The sequence below is a fragment of the Henckelia pumila genome, chromosome 4 (genome assembly GCF_033568475.1).
Source record: "Henckelia pumila isolate YLH828 chromosome 4, ASM3356847v2, whole genome shotgun sequence".
In the NCBI taxonomy this organism is placed as follows: Eukaryota; Viridiplantae; Streptophyta; class Magnoliopsida; order Lamiales; family Gesneriaceae; genus Henckelia; species Henckelia pumila.
This window is the reverse complement of record NC_133123.1, coordinates 124,539,224-124,552,397: the sequence shown is the minus strand read 5'-3', so window position 1 is coordinate 124,552,397 and position 13,174 is coordinate 124,539,224. Positions and strand designations below refer to the sequence as shown.

Sequence of the window (13,174 nt, the reverse complement as noted above, 5' to 3'; positions counted from 1 at the left end):
AGATCTTGCTCACATCCCTTCTAAAGTTGGAAGGTAGAATCTTTGCTGTGATTTGGCATGGCTTGGCCAAGACGACTTACCATGGTAACTGAGCCTACCTTCCACCTAAGCCGACCTAGGGCTAATGGCAAGGGCGCTCTGCCGATCCTGCCTAGGTAACTTACCCGACCTTCCACCTTAGCCGACCTGGGTTAATGGTAAGGGAGCTCTGCGGACCTATCAACCTAACATCTTGGCCGGCCTGGGATTGATAGCAAGGGAGCTCTGCTGACTTAACATGTTATCAACCTGGTGTTGGTGGCGAGGGAGCTCTGTCTGTGACGCCCGGGGCCGAAGAGGCAGGGAGTGATCACCAGTGCCAAGAGGTTGCACGGACAATGAGCGGCTCCTGGTAGGCTTCTAGGCGGAGGGAGACATGAATGAACCGATCCCGTGCCGGAATTAGAGGGATTCTGAGACTGTGTAGGTATGGGACTACATGGTTGAGGAGGGCTTAAAAAATTTCATATGTACTATTCATATCAAGAAGGTGTATCTTTTTTTCAGAAGTTCATCACATAAGAACTCCAAAGTTAAGCGTGCTTGACTTGGGGCAATTATAGGATGGGTGACCCCTGGGAAGTTTTTCAGGGTGCGTGTGAGTGAGGACAAAAGCACGCTGAAAAGACCCGTCTTGATACAGTGGGTCGTTACACTGTCGACCTGCCAAGCTAACATATTACCGACCTGGGTTTGGTGGCGATGGAGCTCTACCGACCTGCCGACCCGGGGTTGGTGGCGAAAGAGCCCTGCCGACCTGCCAACCTTTTGATATAATGGGCGAGGGTCATCAACGGGATGAGTTTATCTACAGTTAGGTTGGCCACGTTGCCTCCCCATACTGATGCCCCAACATATCAATGTCTTATCTTAGATTTTCCATAAACGACGCCAATTGATATTGCTGAAATAGGTGATCTTCTAGCTGAGCTGAATTCTTCTTTCGACCCAAGGCTGGCAGAGGCCGAGCTGAGCTGAATGTAGCTTCCCGACCTAAGGGTGACCTAAAATTATGAGCAAGAGTGTTAGAAGGGGGCCGGAAGATGTTTCCGGCGTATTTCCTTAAGGTGTGAGGAATAGAGAGAATATAACAAGTGTTGGGTGAATGAGAGATATTAGATATCCTTAACAATGAAATCAAACCTGGTATTTATAGGAGAGGTCATCGGATTTGGTGCTGACCTTTCTTAAATAGAATCCGTGATTGTAGGGATCACAATCCCGCTGATCTTGGCTAAGATCTTGCCCGAATCCCCTCTAAAGATGGAAGGTAGAATTTCTGTTGTGATTTGGTATGGCTTGACCAAGCTGACCTGCCATTGTAACTGAGTCGATCTTCCACTTTAGCCGACCTGAGGCTAATGACAAGGGAGCTCTGCCGACATGTCAAGGTAACTTACCCGACCTTCCACCTTAGCCGACCTGGGGCTAATGGTAAGAGAGCTTTGGCGACCTGCCAATAGGGCTGATCAAATTTAATCAAAAACCGTCTAAACTGACCGAATCGAACCGCACCACACCGCCATATTCAATTTTATGGTCGAAACCGTGGTTGAAAAAAAAAAGGCCAAACCGCACCGCATAATATGGTGTGGTGGCAATTTTATTGAAAAGCCGCACCGGCCACACCGCATAATTAAATAATTAGTTTTTTAAATTATATATGCTCATGAGTTTATTTGCAATATTGTTTCTTTCAATATTGCAGGTGTTATTGCTTGGAAGTTGAAAGTAATCAAATAATAATATAATGCACGTACATATCATTTTTGGTGGAGTAATTTACTTTGAATTATATGATTAGATGACTCAAATTTTAATTATTATTTTATTTTTGTATAATTTGGACTATATTGTTTTATTTGAAAAACATTTCACATTCATTTAATATTTTTATATCAACATAAATATTTTTATTTATTGTATTCATAACTTATATTTTTTTCAACTTGATGGACATTATTATTTATTGAAAAAATCGCGACACCGCCCGACACCGCATATCTACTTTTAAAAGAAAAACCGCAATTTAAGAAATATTTCAAACCGCACTATGAATGACAATTCGGTTTGAATTTTATGAAAAACCCGCCCAAAAACCGCACCATGATCACCCCTACCTGCCAACCCAACATCTTGACCGACCTGGGATTGATAGCAAGGGAGCTCTGCTGACCTGCCGACCTAACATGTTGCTGACCTGGGGTTTGTGGCGATGGAGCACTGCCGACCTGCCGATCTTCCGAGATAATGGGTGAGGGTCATCGATGGCCTGAGCTGTTCTCCCCCCGAGCTATCAATATTGTCAATTTTAGTTTTTTTAATAAAATAAAAAAATTGAAATAAAAATGTAGCTAGTTTTTGTGATATTTTCTTGGATTTGTTAAACTGATTCTTTTCTAGGTAATATAGATTCTTTGTAATTTTTAAAATTTATATTTCAGGGTTTTAAATTTTATTTTTGTCATATAAAATTTAATTATGTAGTAAATATTAATTGTTAAAAAAAGAGTCTAAAAAATTAAGAAAAGAAAAAATAAAGAGAAATAAATAAATAAATAAATAAATAAAACAAGAAAAGAAAAGAAAAGTGGCACATATGTCATTAATTGGGAAGGGAGAGTAAAGCTTTCGGAAGAGCATTGACTCCCCATATTGTTTCTCATTCTAAAATTAAAGAGTGTTTTTTTTGGGTCTAATAAATTTTTCATTTTTTAGTTTTAGTTCACAAACTTTTTAAATTTGGTTTTGATATATTAAATTTTGATTTTCAGTTATTTTGGTCCAATTGCTGACGTGAAATCTAGACATGTCAGCATTTTCTGTGTCACGTCATCATTTTCTGATGTTACGTCGGTATTTTCCGATGTCATATCAGCAGTTGAACAAAAAATACCTGAAAACTAAAATTTAGCGTATCAAAACTAAAATTTGAAAATTTAATGGACCAAAACAAAAAAATAAACTTGATAATAGACCAAAAAAATATTTTTCCCAAAATTAAATAAGGCAAAGTTGTAGTATTTAAATAATTGAACATTTAATTTAGAAATATATAAAAAGTAATTGAGTTTTACATATTTTAACACTTCAACCTCATAAGCACTAAACCTAGCTAGGCATATAGATAATATTTAAAATTTATACATATTCAGATAGCGTTCGAGATCTTAAAAATAGTAATTATTAACTTTTTTTTTCCACATAATTTTCAGTTTTCACGATCGTGAGGCAAAATATTGTTGGAAATTTTAATTGTGTTTAATGAATTGAAATTAAGCGGTGAAAACTTAAAAAAAAAAAAAAAAAAAAGGATGAGAAGCTCAAAAAATGAAAAAGAAAAAAAATTGGAAAATTGAGGTGCAGCGCCCCTGCACTGGTCATGCTGTCTAGGCGTTTGCCCAGGCAAGCAGGGGCCACTCCAGGCACCTTCTGCTTCAAATTAAGTTTTTTTGTGGAAAAAAATCTATTCACTTCATCTATAAGAAAATAAAAGCCAAAGAATTTTGTATTCCATCTTTTAGACAATTGGATCTTTATCTACCATGCATACACGTAGTTTGTTGATTTTGACTTAATAATAATAATTGGTTATACAAAAATATTGTCACCAAATTTCTCAAGTTCGTATAACGAAAGATAAAGTTGACAATATACACAATATAAAACTTTAACTTTGGTTCATATTTTTATAATATGCAGAGATGGCAAAATATATGTTTATTTATTATTTATATTATAGAAATGTTAATTCTACTATACTTTTATTGAATGAAGATGTAGTTTGATGTAATTAAAAAATTATTAGGATAAAGCTAATATTATTTTTATAAAATAATGATGATTATTTATTATATGGTATTTAGTTTGTTAATTTTTATACTTGATCTTTTTCCTTATTCTTCTCTGAACAATTTGGTCAATACGTATCGCTTCATTACAATAATTCAATTTTTTTTAAAAAAAATACAATAGTAGTAAATGATAATAAGATATCTGGATAGAATAATGGACACATGATCTTCCCATAAGTTTGAGGAGGTACATAAAAATTGAATATGCTAAGTAGATGGGTGGAGATATTATGTTAGGTAAAAATGTTGGGTTATATAGGGCTCGTTTAGACAAGCACGTTAAAAATATTTTAAATACCCTTTTATAAGTTAAATACTTGTTTAAACAAGATTTTTGTAAAACGTTTTCGAAAAATGTTTTTAAAATGGAAAGTAGTAATGATGAAAAACAAAACATATTACTTTTAAATTGTAAAAACTTCTTTATAAATAATTGTTCGAATACATATTTATTCATAAACAATTTTTAAAACGTTTTATAAATTTTTTGTAAAAAAAATTTCTAATAATAAAATAATAGTTTATGTCTGTATTAATAAATGACCATAGTAATTAGTAAATGTAAGCTCTCGTTCTTTTGTATCAATTGAATTGGAAATTTATGGCCTACTAAATAGTTGGACTACATTGCACCTATTGCATCGCCAGCCAATTCAATGGGTATCAATAGGTATCAATTGAATATGTACATAAAAACAGATTTTCTTTTTGTTTTGACGCAACAAATGGGATGATTTAGTTTTATATAAACTATATTTCTTTTATAGCACAAAACTTTGGATTAGAAACTGGTTTTCCATATTCTTTTTTAAAAAAATGTTTTCCATACATTGATTCTTGAAAGCTTGTCAAGCGTTAATAAATTTGCACTGGTGTTATCTAGCAATCGAAGTTCATCATTTGGCAAAGCGAGTACGAGTTTGAAGTAGTTAATAACAGAGAATCATTGCACAAGATTTCAAAGTTTAATCGTCACTCTAGTCCTAGGACGTAATCGTCCACTGATAGAGTAGCTGAGACATGTCTTCATAGAGTCAATGTATAGGGTGAACATCGGTCATGTTATCGAGTCATTGACACTCGCTTGGTTATAATTTTGTCATTTGAACAAAGATAAGAATGCCCAAATTCAAGAACCCCAACAAGACGACCGGAGTTGTTTAACCGATAGTTTAACAACACATGACAAGCTAACGCACTTCGAATATTCGATACATATCTCAGGATATGATATTTAAACCACACTCGATCTATAAAAACAAACTGCAGGAACAAACCTTAAATCACCATTTCTTTGAAGCAATGTGCTCCTGTTCTTCTCCAAGAGAAACCAATATTAGCCAAGGCCTCTAACATACTGATCGACGTTTGTATTAAATAGCTCACATCTGAAACAGACAAGATAGAAAACAAAATTAGCATCCAAGTATGAAGCTTGAAAACCCTATAACTTGGTTAAACAGTATTACAACAATATAATAGAAGAATATTCGCAATTTGCTGTCCCGCATGCCCAGACTCTGCTTAAAGCTTAAAGTTTTGCAAGCAGGTTCACTAAAAACTCAACAAATTGCCTGAGGAAACTGGAAAAACAGCATAATTTCGCAGCTTGAAATATACTTAGATGGCAAGGAGAATGCCCATTGATTGGCTTAGCATAGTTAATCTTTACACTGAATGCAAAATTCTCTTACAATGCATGTGAAGGAACCAAAACTAGATACAAGCACACAAATCAACTAAGTCCTTCATGCTAGTTTAGGTACATTACTGGCGACATAAGCGCATAATTTAAAAAGCGGATGCAGTTATATTTCTAGTCAATGTAGTTCAAATCCTTCCTACCTAAATTTTGTATAGAAAATTTGCAGCAGAAGCTTTACTTTTTTTCCTTCTTGCTTTTGGTTTTTGTTGAGAACTGTTAAATTTTAAAAGCCAAACTAAGCATCAACTTCTAAGAAAAAATGATTTTATTTAAAAGCTGCTCCGTGAAAACACTTTCTGAATGGAGCATAGCCTCACTTCAACATTCCTGTGATGTGAACATAAAGGAGCTATTCATATTTCAAATGGTACCAGAAAAAGTTCGATATTTCAACTAACTGAGGCACATGAATTCCACGACTGCTTTACCTGATGGGATTCCCTGGTGAATAAAGCGGATTCTTGACAACATCCTCCACATACAAATTATAGATGTACTTCAGAGCTTCTCTCAGGTCACTGGTCCTTGGATGGGTAACAAGAATGATCTGCAATAAAAAGAAATGAAGAACAAATGGTAGCAATCATGGAGCCACTTTGACCTTGTTCATGGTCCATCATAAATATGAACTTCTGGTGCATGAATAAATCGGATACACACCGTTAATTTGGTCCAAATTAGTCCGGTTAATTTAAATCTAGGAACTCAAGAATCAAATTTCTCTTTTCACCAAGGAACTTAACAAGGTCTACACTAAAGCGAAATTTCATTATTTCATACGTTAATTCCACTCTCAAGCAGTGCTCTAAAGAAAGTGAAATAATTAGCATGACAGAAATGTTATTGTTTATGCTAACAACCTGCAAGACGGAATTGATTTGATAAATACAGTTTAGAAAACACCAAATATATCAAACTCGTATCCATTAGAAAGATCATATTTCACAGCGAACCTACTCCTCACATTAACAACTTTCAGCGCTAATCCTTGCATGATCGATAACATTTCAGGCTACTCACATATCATTACCAAAAACCAAAGACTGAAACTTTCATACAATCATCTCAATTCTCAACTAACCTTAATTCCAGATGGGCTCTCCATAAAGCTTAGTTTATAGGTATTCGTACTAAAGCTATGAAATGAACAACTCTGCCCAGGCAGCTGCGGCACCCCAAGATTACCCTTTTCAGCACTGCCCATCAAGGATAAATCTTTTTTCAGACAAAAACAAATTACTAACTATCTGACAGAAATCATAGATTCCCACAACAAAAACAACCAAAAGGAACAAACTACCGGGTCAAAACACGAAATTTCAGAAGGGGAATAAAATCGAACACCTTGTGGGATCCATCTTCGCCGTCAAAGATTTGAGAGAAAAGAGGAGACCAAACATGAGCTTGTGATCTTGCTGTGAACTCAGGGTTTTGAGGGGTCGATTCCATTCTCTGTAAAGCAAGCAGACACCATTTCTGTTGAATATGTAAAGCATGTGGGCATTGTTCCCAGATGCCGTGGGTACCGGAGGTGATGGACTGATTTCTGAACCTCCAAAGAATTGCATTGTTCTTGAAATTTCAAAATTCCTGTAGCAAATTACAACGTTGCCGGAGATAGAAATTCGAGAGATCGGTGATCTCTCGAGGAGCTTTCAATTTTATTTTTATTTTTTAAAACAATTTCTGTATCGGTCGACTAAATAGTGAATTAGTGACACACTGATGCATTTTTTTTCACAATTTGGGCTTGTTCCGTTTCATTTATATAGGGAATGCTCCGATCCAATTTTAGATAAGTTAGGTTATACCTATTGAGACACTATCTTGACATAAATCTAACTGTGTATATTTACCAATAAATGTGAGATTAATTATTTTTTAGTGGACCCTACATGTATTGATAAATGAGGACCTTAGATCTATCATGGAGTTAATGCCTGTAAAAGTAGGTTGAAATGAACCCCAATTTTGGGCCATTTTCAAATTATTAAGATGCACTTGAACATTTGTTGGAATGCTTCGGAGATTTGCTAATCATTTCAACAACTATTCTGAACTTGTTTCACATTTCGATTCGTGAAATGAGATTATGAATTATATAATTGTAGAAACTAAAGAGATAATAATATTTTTATATATCTCAAAAAATAAATACACGAGATGTTTATATACAATATAAAAACTTAAAAAAGATAAAAATAACAAATAAAAAAAATATAAGATAAAAAAAAACATAATATATAAAATATATACAATATATTTTAATAATAATATCACTATTTTTAATTTCAATTATTTTAGAACTCGAGGCCAAATGATGAATAAGACAATGATGTAAAGCTCCATCACTCGCACGGTAATATCGATGCTATCCATGAGGTAGTAGAGTTGAGGCATTTTATTGGTCAAATCACGTGGATCCCACATAAATCATGTGAAGCTCATATCATTTGGGCCAATGAAGGCGTGACACGCTGCACAACATCAACTTTTCTCACTCGTACCAAATTCAGTTTTTTGTTTCTTTACCCTAATTTTTTCTCCTGCTTCTAATCAATGTAATTGAAATTTAAAAGTTGGTTCCATGTTGATTCTAATTCTTAAAAAACGATTGTGGTACTTTTCTCGCTCGGACCAAATTCAGTTTTTTTGTTTCTTTACCCTAATTTTTTCTCCTGCTTCTAATTAATTTAATTGAAATTTAGAAGTTGGTTCCATGTTGATTCTAATTCTTAAAAAACGATTGTGGTATTTTGGTCAAATAAGTGAATTTTTCTAGGCACCCTTACCTTTAAGGGTGAATAAGGTCGAGACCCGTCCCGTAAACCTCCTACCCAACTCCCGTCCCGAAAAGAATCGGGAAACTTTTTTTTGTCTCGATCCCGTACCCGAAACATTTCGGGACCCGAGTATTCGGGATTCCGTCGGGCAGGGAGAGAAAATCCCAAATTTTTTTTCATGTTCAAGATTTCGTTCAAAAAATTAAAAAAATGTGATAATTTTATTAAATATACTATTTAAAAACTTATATTTATAAATAAAAATAAATATTCAACTTAAAATATATAATATTAAAATATTTCGGATAATGTTTCAAAATTTTGTTAAGAGAAAAAATATATCGGATAATTATTAATAAAATGTTCGGATACAATTACTAAATAAATTTTGTTAAATAGATTGTCAAATTAATTTTTTGAGTCTTGTTTTACATATTTGTTCTAATTAGATAATTATAAATATGAATTAATTAAATTATTAATTTAATTTTTTTAAAAAATACACAAAAATAAAACGGCATTTCGTGATTTTACAATTTGATCGTCCCAACAATAAAATTATGCGAATTAAGTCCACAATTAAGTGTTATATGAGTTGAAACCTAATAATATTTAGCTTATTATATTAATAAAGTTATTAATAAAATATATTATTATATTATTTCGGAATGGATCGGGAATCCCGTCGGATAAGGTTTTATTCCCGATCCCGCTCCCGATATTATCTGGATGGGAAAAATCCCGAAGTTCGGGTCAGGAAAATTTCGGGTTGAAATTTTTTCGGGATGAGAATGAGATGACATTCGGGAAGGGTTGGGATTTTGGGAATTTTTGCCACCCCTACTTACCTTGCAATACTTTTCTCTAACAAAAAAATTACCATTTACATCGTCAGATTCTATCTTTTGCAAAGACGTCAATAAAGTATAAACACCATTTTTTTTATTGTTACAAAAAAATTAATATTAAAATAACTTATTTAATTGACATTTTTTAAATAAAATTTTAATTTAGATATTTCAAAAAAATCGGAGTCAAACCGAAATTCTTTCGGGTGGTGAACTGGATCCGAAACCAGAATTGGATGCATTAGGTTAGGTCCACTCTCTGTTTCTTCCATCCCATATTAACACTAAAATTTATATAAATACTTTTAGTAAACAATTACAATATATATTTTAAAAAACACGGTAAATCATAACTATGTACTTATAACAAAGCTATAACTAACTTTTCTTTTACCTATTTTCAAATTACTTTTATGCTAAATTATTAAATAAACATTTTAAATTATGCAACTTATAATTACCACTGGTAAATAAAAAGCCAAGAATATAATATGGTTTCAAAAGAACTCCATGAAGAGTAGTCAAGCCATCAGCCATCTCCTCCGCCTTTAAAGGTGGTTGTCGCGGTGGAGCTGGAGGCATTCTACGGCAGGAACGATCGCGGACCGCTTGCAAAATGGCAGCCAGACGACTCGAGCTAGCTATCTCCATCTTAAAACCCGTCTAAAATATTATCATCATGATCATTCATAAAATCAATCAGAATCATAATATAAACTATATCCCTCGTCCTCGTTACAGCCCCCCATCACGACCTCCTCCTCCGCCGCCCTCACCATCTCCGTGTCGACTTCGTTTTGCACCACAGCTTCTTCTTCCATCAAGGGAGGACTCGGAGAAAAACTAGAACAAGAGGCAGGTGGTGAAGAAGTACTTAGTGGACCCCTGGAAATTATCAAAGATGTTTTGTTTCTATCAGTTGCGGCGGCGGCGGCTGGAGAGAGCTTGTTCCGGGTGCTTCCGGCGAGGGAGCTCCGGTGAGTTGGCCGTGGATGCGTGTGCTCGCCGGTGTAAGATACCACGAAAATCATCGGGTCATTTGGGCTACGCTCCACTTGTTTCCTTGCCCCACAACCTTTTAATGTGCTACACCTATAGTAATTTCTGTTTTGAAATCTAGAAATTAATTTTTGTTTTTCGAATTTTATTATTAAATATATAATCATAAAATAATAGCTATTCTTGTTTGTAATTTTAAATAAATTATAATGAAAAAAATCCATGATAAAAGAAAGCAAGAAAAGAAGGGAAAAAGGGGAAATTAACCTGGGATACGGGGAGCCCTTTATTGGCTTTTGGCCGTATTTTCGCCATGCCCACAAATCAGCGGAGAGCTCCTCCTCTCTCATTTCACGAACCATTTTCGTTTCCTGGTTTTTTCTGCTCCCATCCATACTCATGATTTTAAATATTGGATGGAATATTGAAATTAATGTTCATATAAAATACAAAATATTTAGTTGATCTTGTGGAGCTAATTAAAACGCAGAAATTCGAGACAATTATAAAGTATACCTTCTCCGAGGTCGATTAGTCTGAGAATTACTTCCTGCCGGAACACTGAGGGAAGAAGAACCAAATATGGCATTCTTGAACTGTAAATTTTCTTGCCTTTGCATGTTCATCATCTGAGGTGGCTGCTGAAGGCTCTGGAAATCATTTCCCGCCGGAAAATAAACTGTATTCGCGGCGGAGGGCGGTGATTGATCTGCGCAGAATTCCCTGTATATTTCATTCAAGCCCTGAAATGGGTTGACCATGTGATCATCTATAAGACCTGCAGGGCTTTCATCGTCATGTAAGAGCTGAGGAGACGTGCTAATAGGAGAATGGTTGCCTGTGGCGGTTCCGGGGGCGGCGCAGCCTCTCACCACCGCATGCAAATCCCAGTCATCGTCATCCATCGGAATCAATACGAGCAAGAATATTTTCTGTGATTTCTATCTCTGTAACTCATTGTTCATCTGATTTGATGATCTCTTTGAGCATATTGTACAAGGCACTCATTCAAGGGTTGGCGCTGACTTTTGAAGTAATCATATGTCATAAATATGTTTGTAATACTTTGTTATATTCATCTCACATATTATATATACTAGTATCTGATGCACACGCATAGCTATATGTGTGTTTATCAAATTATGTTAAAAAATAATTTATGATAAAATTTGTATTTTTTTATATTATATATACTAATACCCGATGCACACGCATAGCTATGCGTGTGTTTATCAAATTATGTTAAAAAATAATTTATGATAAAATTTTTATTTTTTTTAAAAAAAAATTAGAAATCAATTATGTGATGTACGTAGATAATATATGAGAGAGTTAGTTTTTGAATTTTAAAATTAAAATATTTCACACATGAAGTATGAAATAATGGGAAATTTGAATGAAAATAAATTGAAATTTTTAAATAGTATATTTATTTATTATATGGGGTTATTTTTGGAAGTTCATTTGAAAATACCAAAAGTTAGTTTTTTTATCATGCTCTTGCTTTATTAATAGTTATAGATATATATTTAAAGTTGTTATTATATATATGTGATGGCATGGGTCATTAATAGAGATTATTCTATGCTACACCTGAAGTATTCTCCCCCCATGATGTGGTCAAATATCAACAATTGGATCATTAAGACATATGTCAATTTTCATAAAAATATATGGGTCCCACATATTCTAATGATATTGAAATAGGGGGAGAAGCACTTCCGGTGTAGCATAGACTAACCCCACTAATAGTACGTACGATAGTATTTCATTAACCGTATTTTCTATTTTATATATATATATATATACACGTTTAAAATACACGTATTGAGAGTATATATATATATATATATATATAAATATATATATACACGTTTAAAATACACGTATTGAGAGTATATAATATATTGTATTATTAAAATATTATATACACGTTTAAAATACACGTATTGAGAGTATATAATATATTGTATTATTAAAATATTTTTAATACTAAAATATATATATATATATATATATATATATATTTATATATATATATATATATATATATATATATATATATTTCGCACAGACGGGGTGCAAGGCGCCGTAGTACTTATTAAATTTAAATATAGCATTATTCGTGTTTCATTTTTTTTTCTTACTAATAATATTTTTTTCAAAATTAAAATTATAAATAATATTTTCATTTTTTTATTTTAATACGTAAAAAATGTTATCTCATAATTATCAAAATAGTATTTTAATCGAATAAAAGGAAATAATTTGTTTACAATGTATGATCTCAGGCATTTATAATTATCTGAATAATTAGTCGAAACAAAATTTTTTTCCCGAGATAGAGATGATCAATTTGTTTGTTACTGATGATGGTTTGCTAAACTGGGTGCCCGGGCTATCACGATAGTGATGTGGGCCTGATCAGATGGCCGGGCTAGGAAAGATGATGCGTGATATGTGATCTGTCCTTTCCTGATCGAGATGATCTACACACAAGGAAATGAAATGAAAGCACGTTAGTGGGGCGCCGGAAGGTTTTTCGACGGGGCCACTTCGATGCTTAAGTCAGACTAAAAAATAGAGTGGGCTTTTTAGATACAATGAGTATAGTGATTTTAAGCTCTTAGATGGACATACCCTTACTCATATCTGATGCAAGACATTTATAGACCTTGAAGTGAAAGACAACCTCTGCAATTTCAGGATAATGGCCACGATCTGGATCGTGGGTACAGGGGTCACCCACGTTCATTTGCCTCACACGATCAACCTAGAAGACTCGGATTTATGGCAATTGTGGTGATCGTGGCCCTGAAAAATAGGCTTAGACTGGGTTATAAAGAATTGGTCTTCTCGGCCTGACTCCTTCATCCGGATGAGTTAATCCCTTGCCTCTGAGCTATTAATCCGACCTTCTCCAGCCCTGCTACACTTGTCTTACCC

General features: G+C 34.0%; 2 protein-coding genes across 2 annotated transcripts; both read right to left on the bottom strand.

Annotated features, from left to right (window-relative positions):
• Window positions 1-4,810: 4,810 nt before the first annotated feature.
• On the bottom strand, window positions 4,811-7,319 carry LOC140866400 (uncharacterized). Its single transcript, XM_073271381.1, has 4 exons — window positions 6,943-7,319; window positions 6,680-6,794; window positions 6,027-6,145; window positions 4,811-5,281 (listed from the first exon to the last, which is right to left on the bottom strand). The coding sequence occupies exons 1-4, from the start codon at window positions 7,164-7,166 to the stop codon at window positions 5,230-5,232; spliced, it is 510 nt and encodes a 169-aa protein (XP_073127482.1). The 5' UTR covers window positions 7,167-7,319; the 3' UTR covers window positions 4,811-5,229.
• A 2,213-nt stretch (window positions 7,320-9,532) lies between these two features.
• Window positions 9,533-11,256, bottom strand: LOC140866806 (WRKY transcription factor 22-like). The gene is made up of 3 exons (XM_073271860.1): window positions 10,745-11,256; window positions 10,496-10,609; window positions 9,533-10,333 (listed from the first exon to the last, which is right to left on the bottom strand). The coding sequence occupies exons 1-3, from the start codon at window positions 11,131-11,133 to the stop codon at window positions 9,925-9,927; spliced, it is 912 nt and encodes a 303-aa protein (XP_073127961.1). The 5' UTR covers window positions 11,134-11,256; the 3' UTR covers window positions 9,533-9,924.
• Between the last annotated feature and the right edge of the window lie 1,918 nt (window positions 11,257-13,174).

What these genes read in the sequence shown, in the direction of transcription:
- LOC140866400 (XM_073271381.1), bottom strand. Translation starts at nt 7,166, where the DNA reads ATGCAATTCTTTGGAGGTTCAGAAATCAGTCCATCACCTCCGGTACCC. An exon ending in GCGAAGATGGATCCCACAAG is followed by an intron (nt 6,795 to 6,942) that starts GTGTTCGATTTT and finishes CTTGATGGGCAG; the next exon opens with TGCTGAAAAGGGTAATCTTG. An exon ending in TCACCAGGGAATCCCATCAG is followed by an intron (nt 5,282 to 6,026) that starts GTAAAGCAGTCG and finishes TGTCTGTTTCAG; the next exon opens with ATGTGAGCTATTTAATACAA.
- LOC140866806 (XM_073271860.1), bottom strand. Translation starts at nt 11,133, where the DNA reads ATGGATGACGATGACTGGGATTTGCATGCGGTGGTGAGAGGCTGCGCC. An exon ending in ACTAATCGACCTCGGAGAAG is followed by an intron (nt 10,610 to 10,744) that starts GTATACTTTATA and finishes GGATGGGAGCAG; the next exon opens with AAAAAACCAGGAAACGAAAA. An exon ending in AAGGGCTCCCCGTATCCCAG is followed by an intron (nt 10,334 to 10,495) that starts GTTAATTTCCCC and finishes ATTTCAAAACAG; the next exon opens with AAATTACTATAGGTGTAGCA.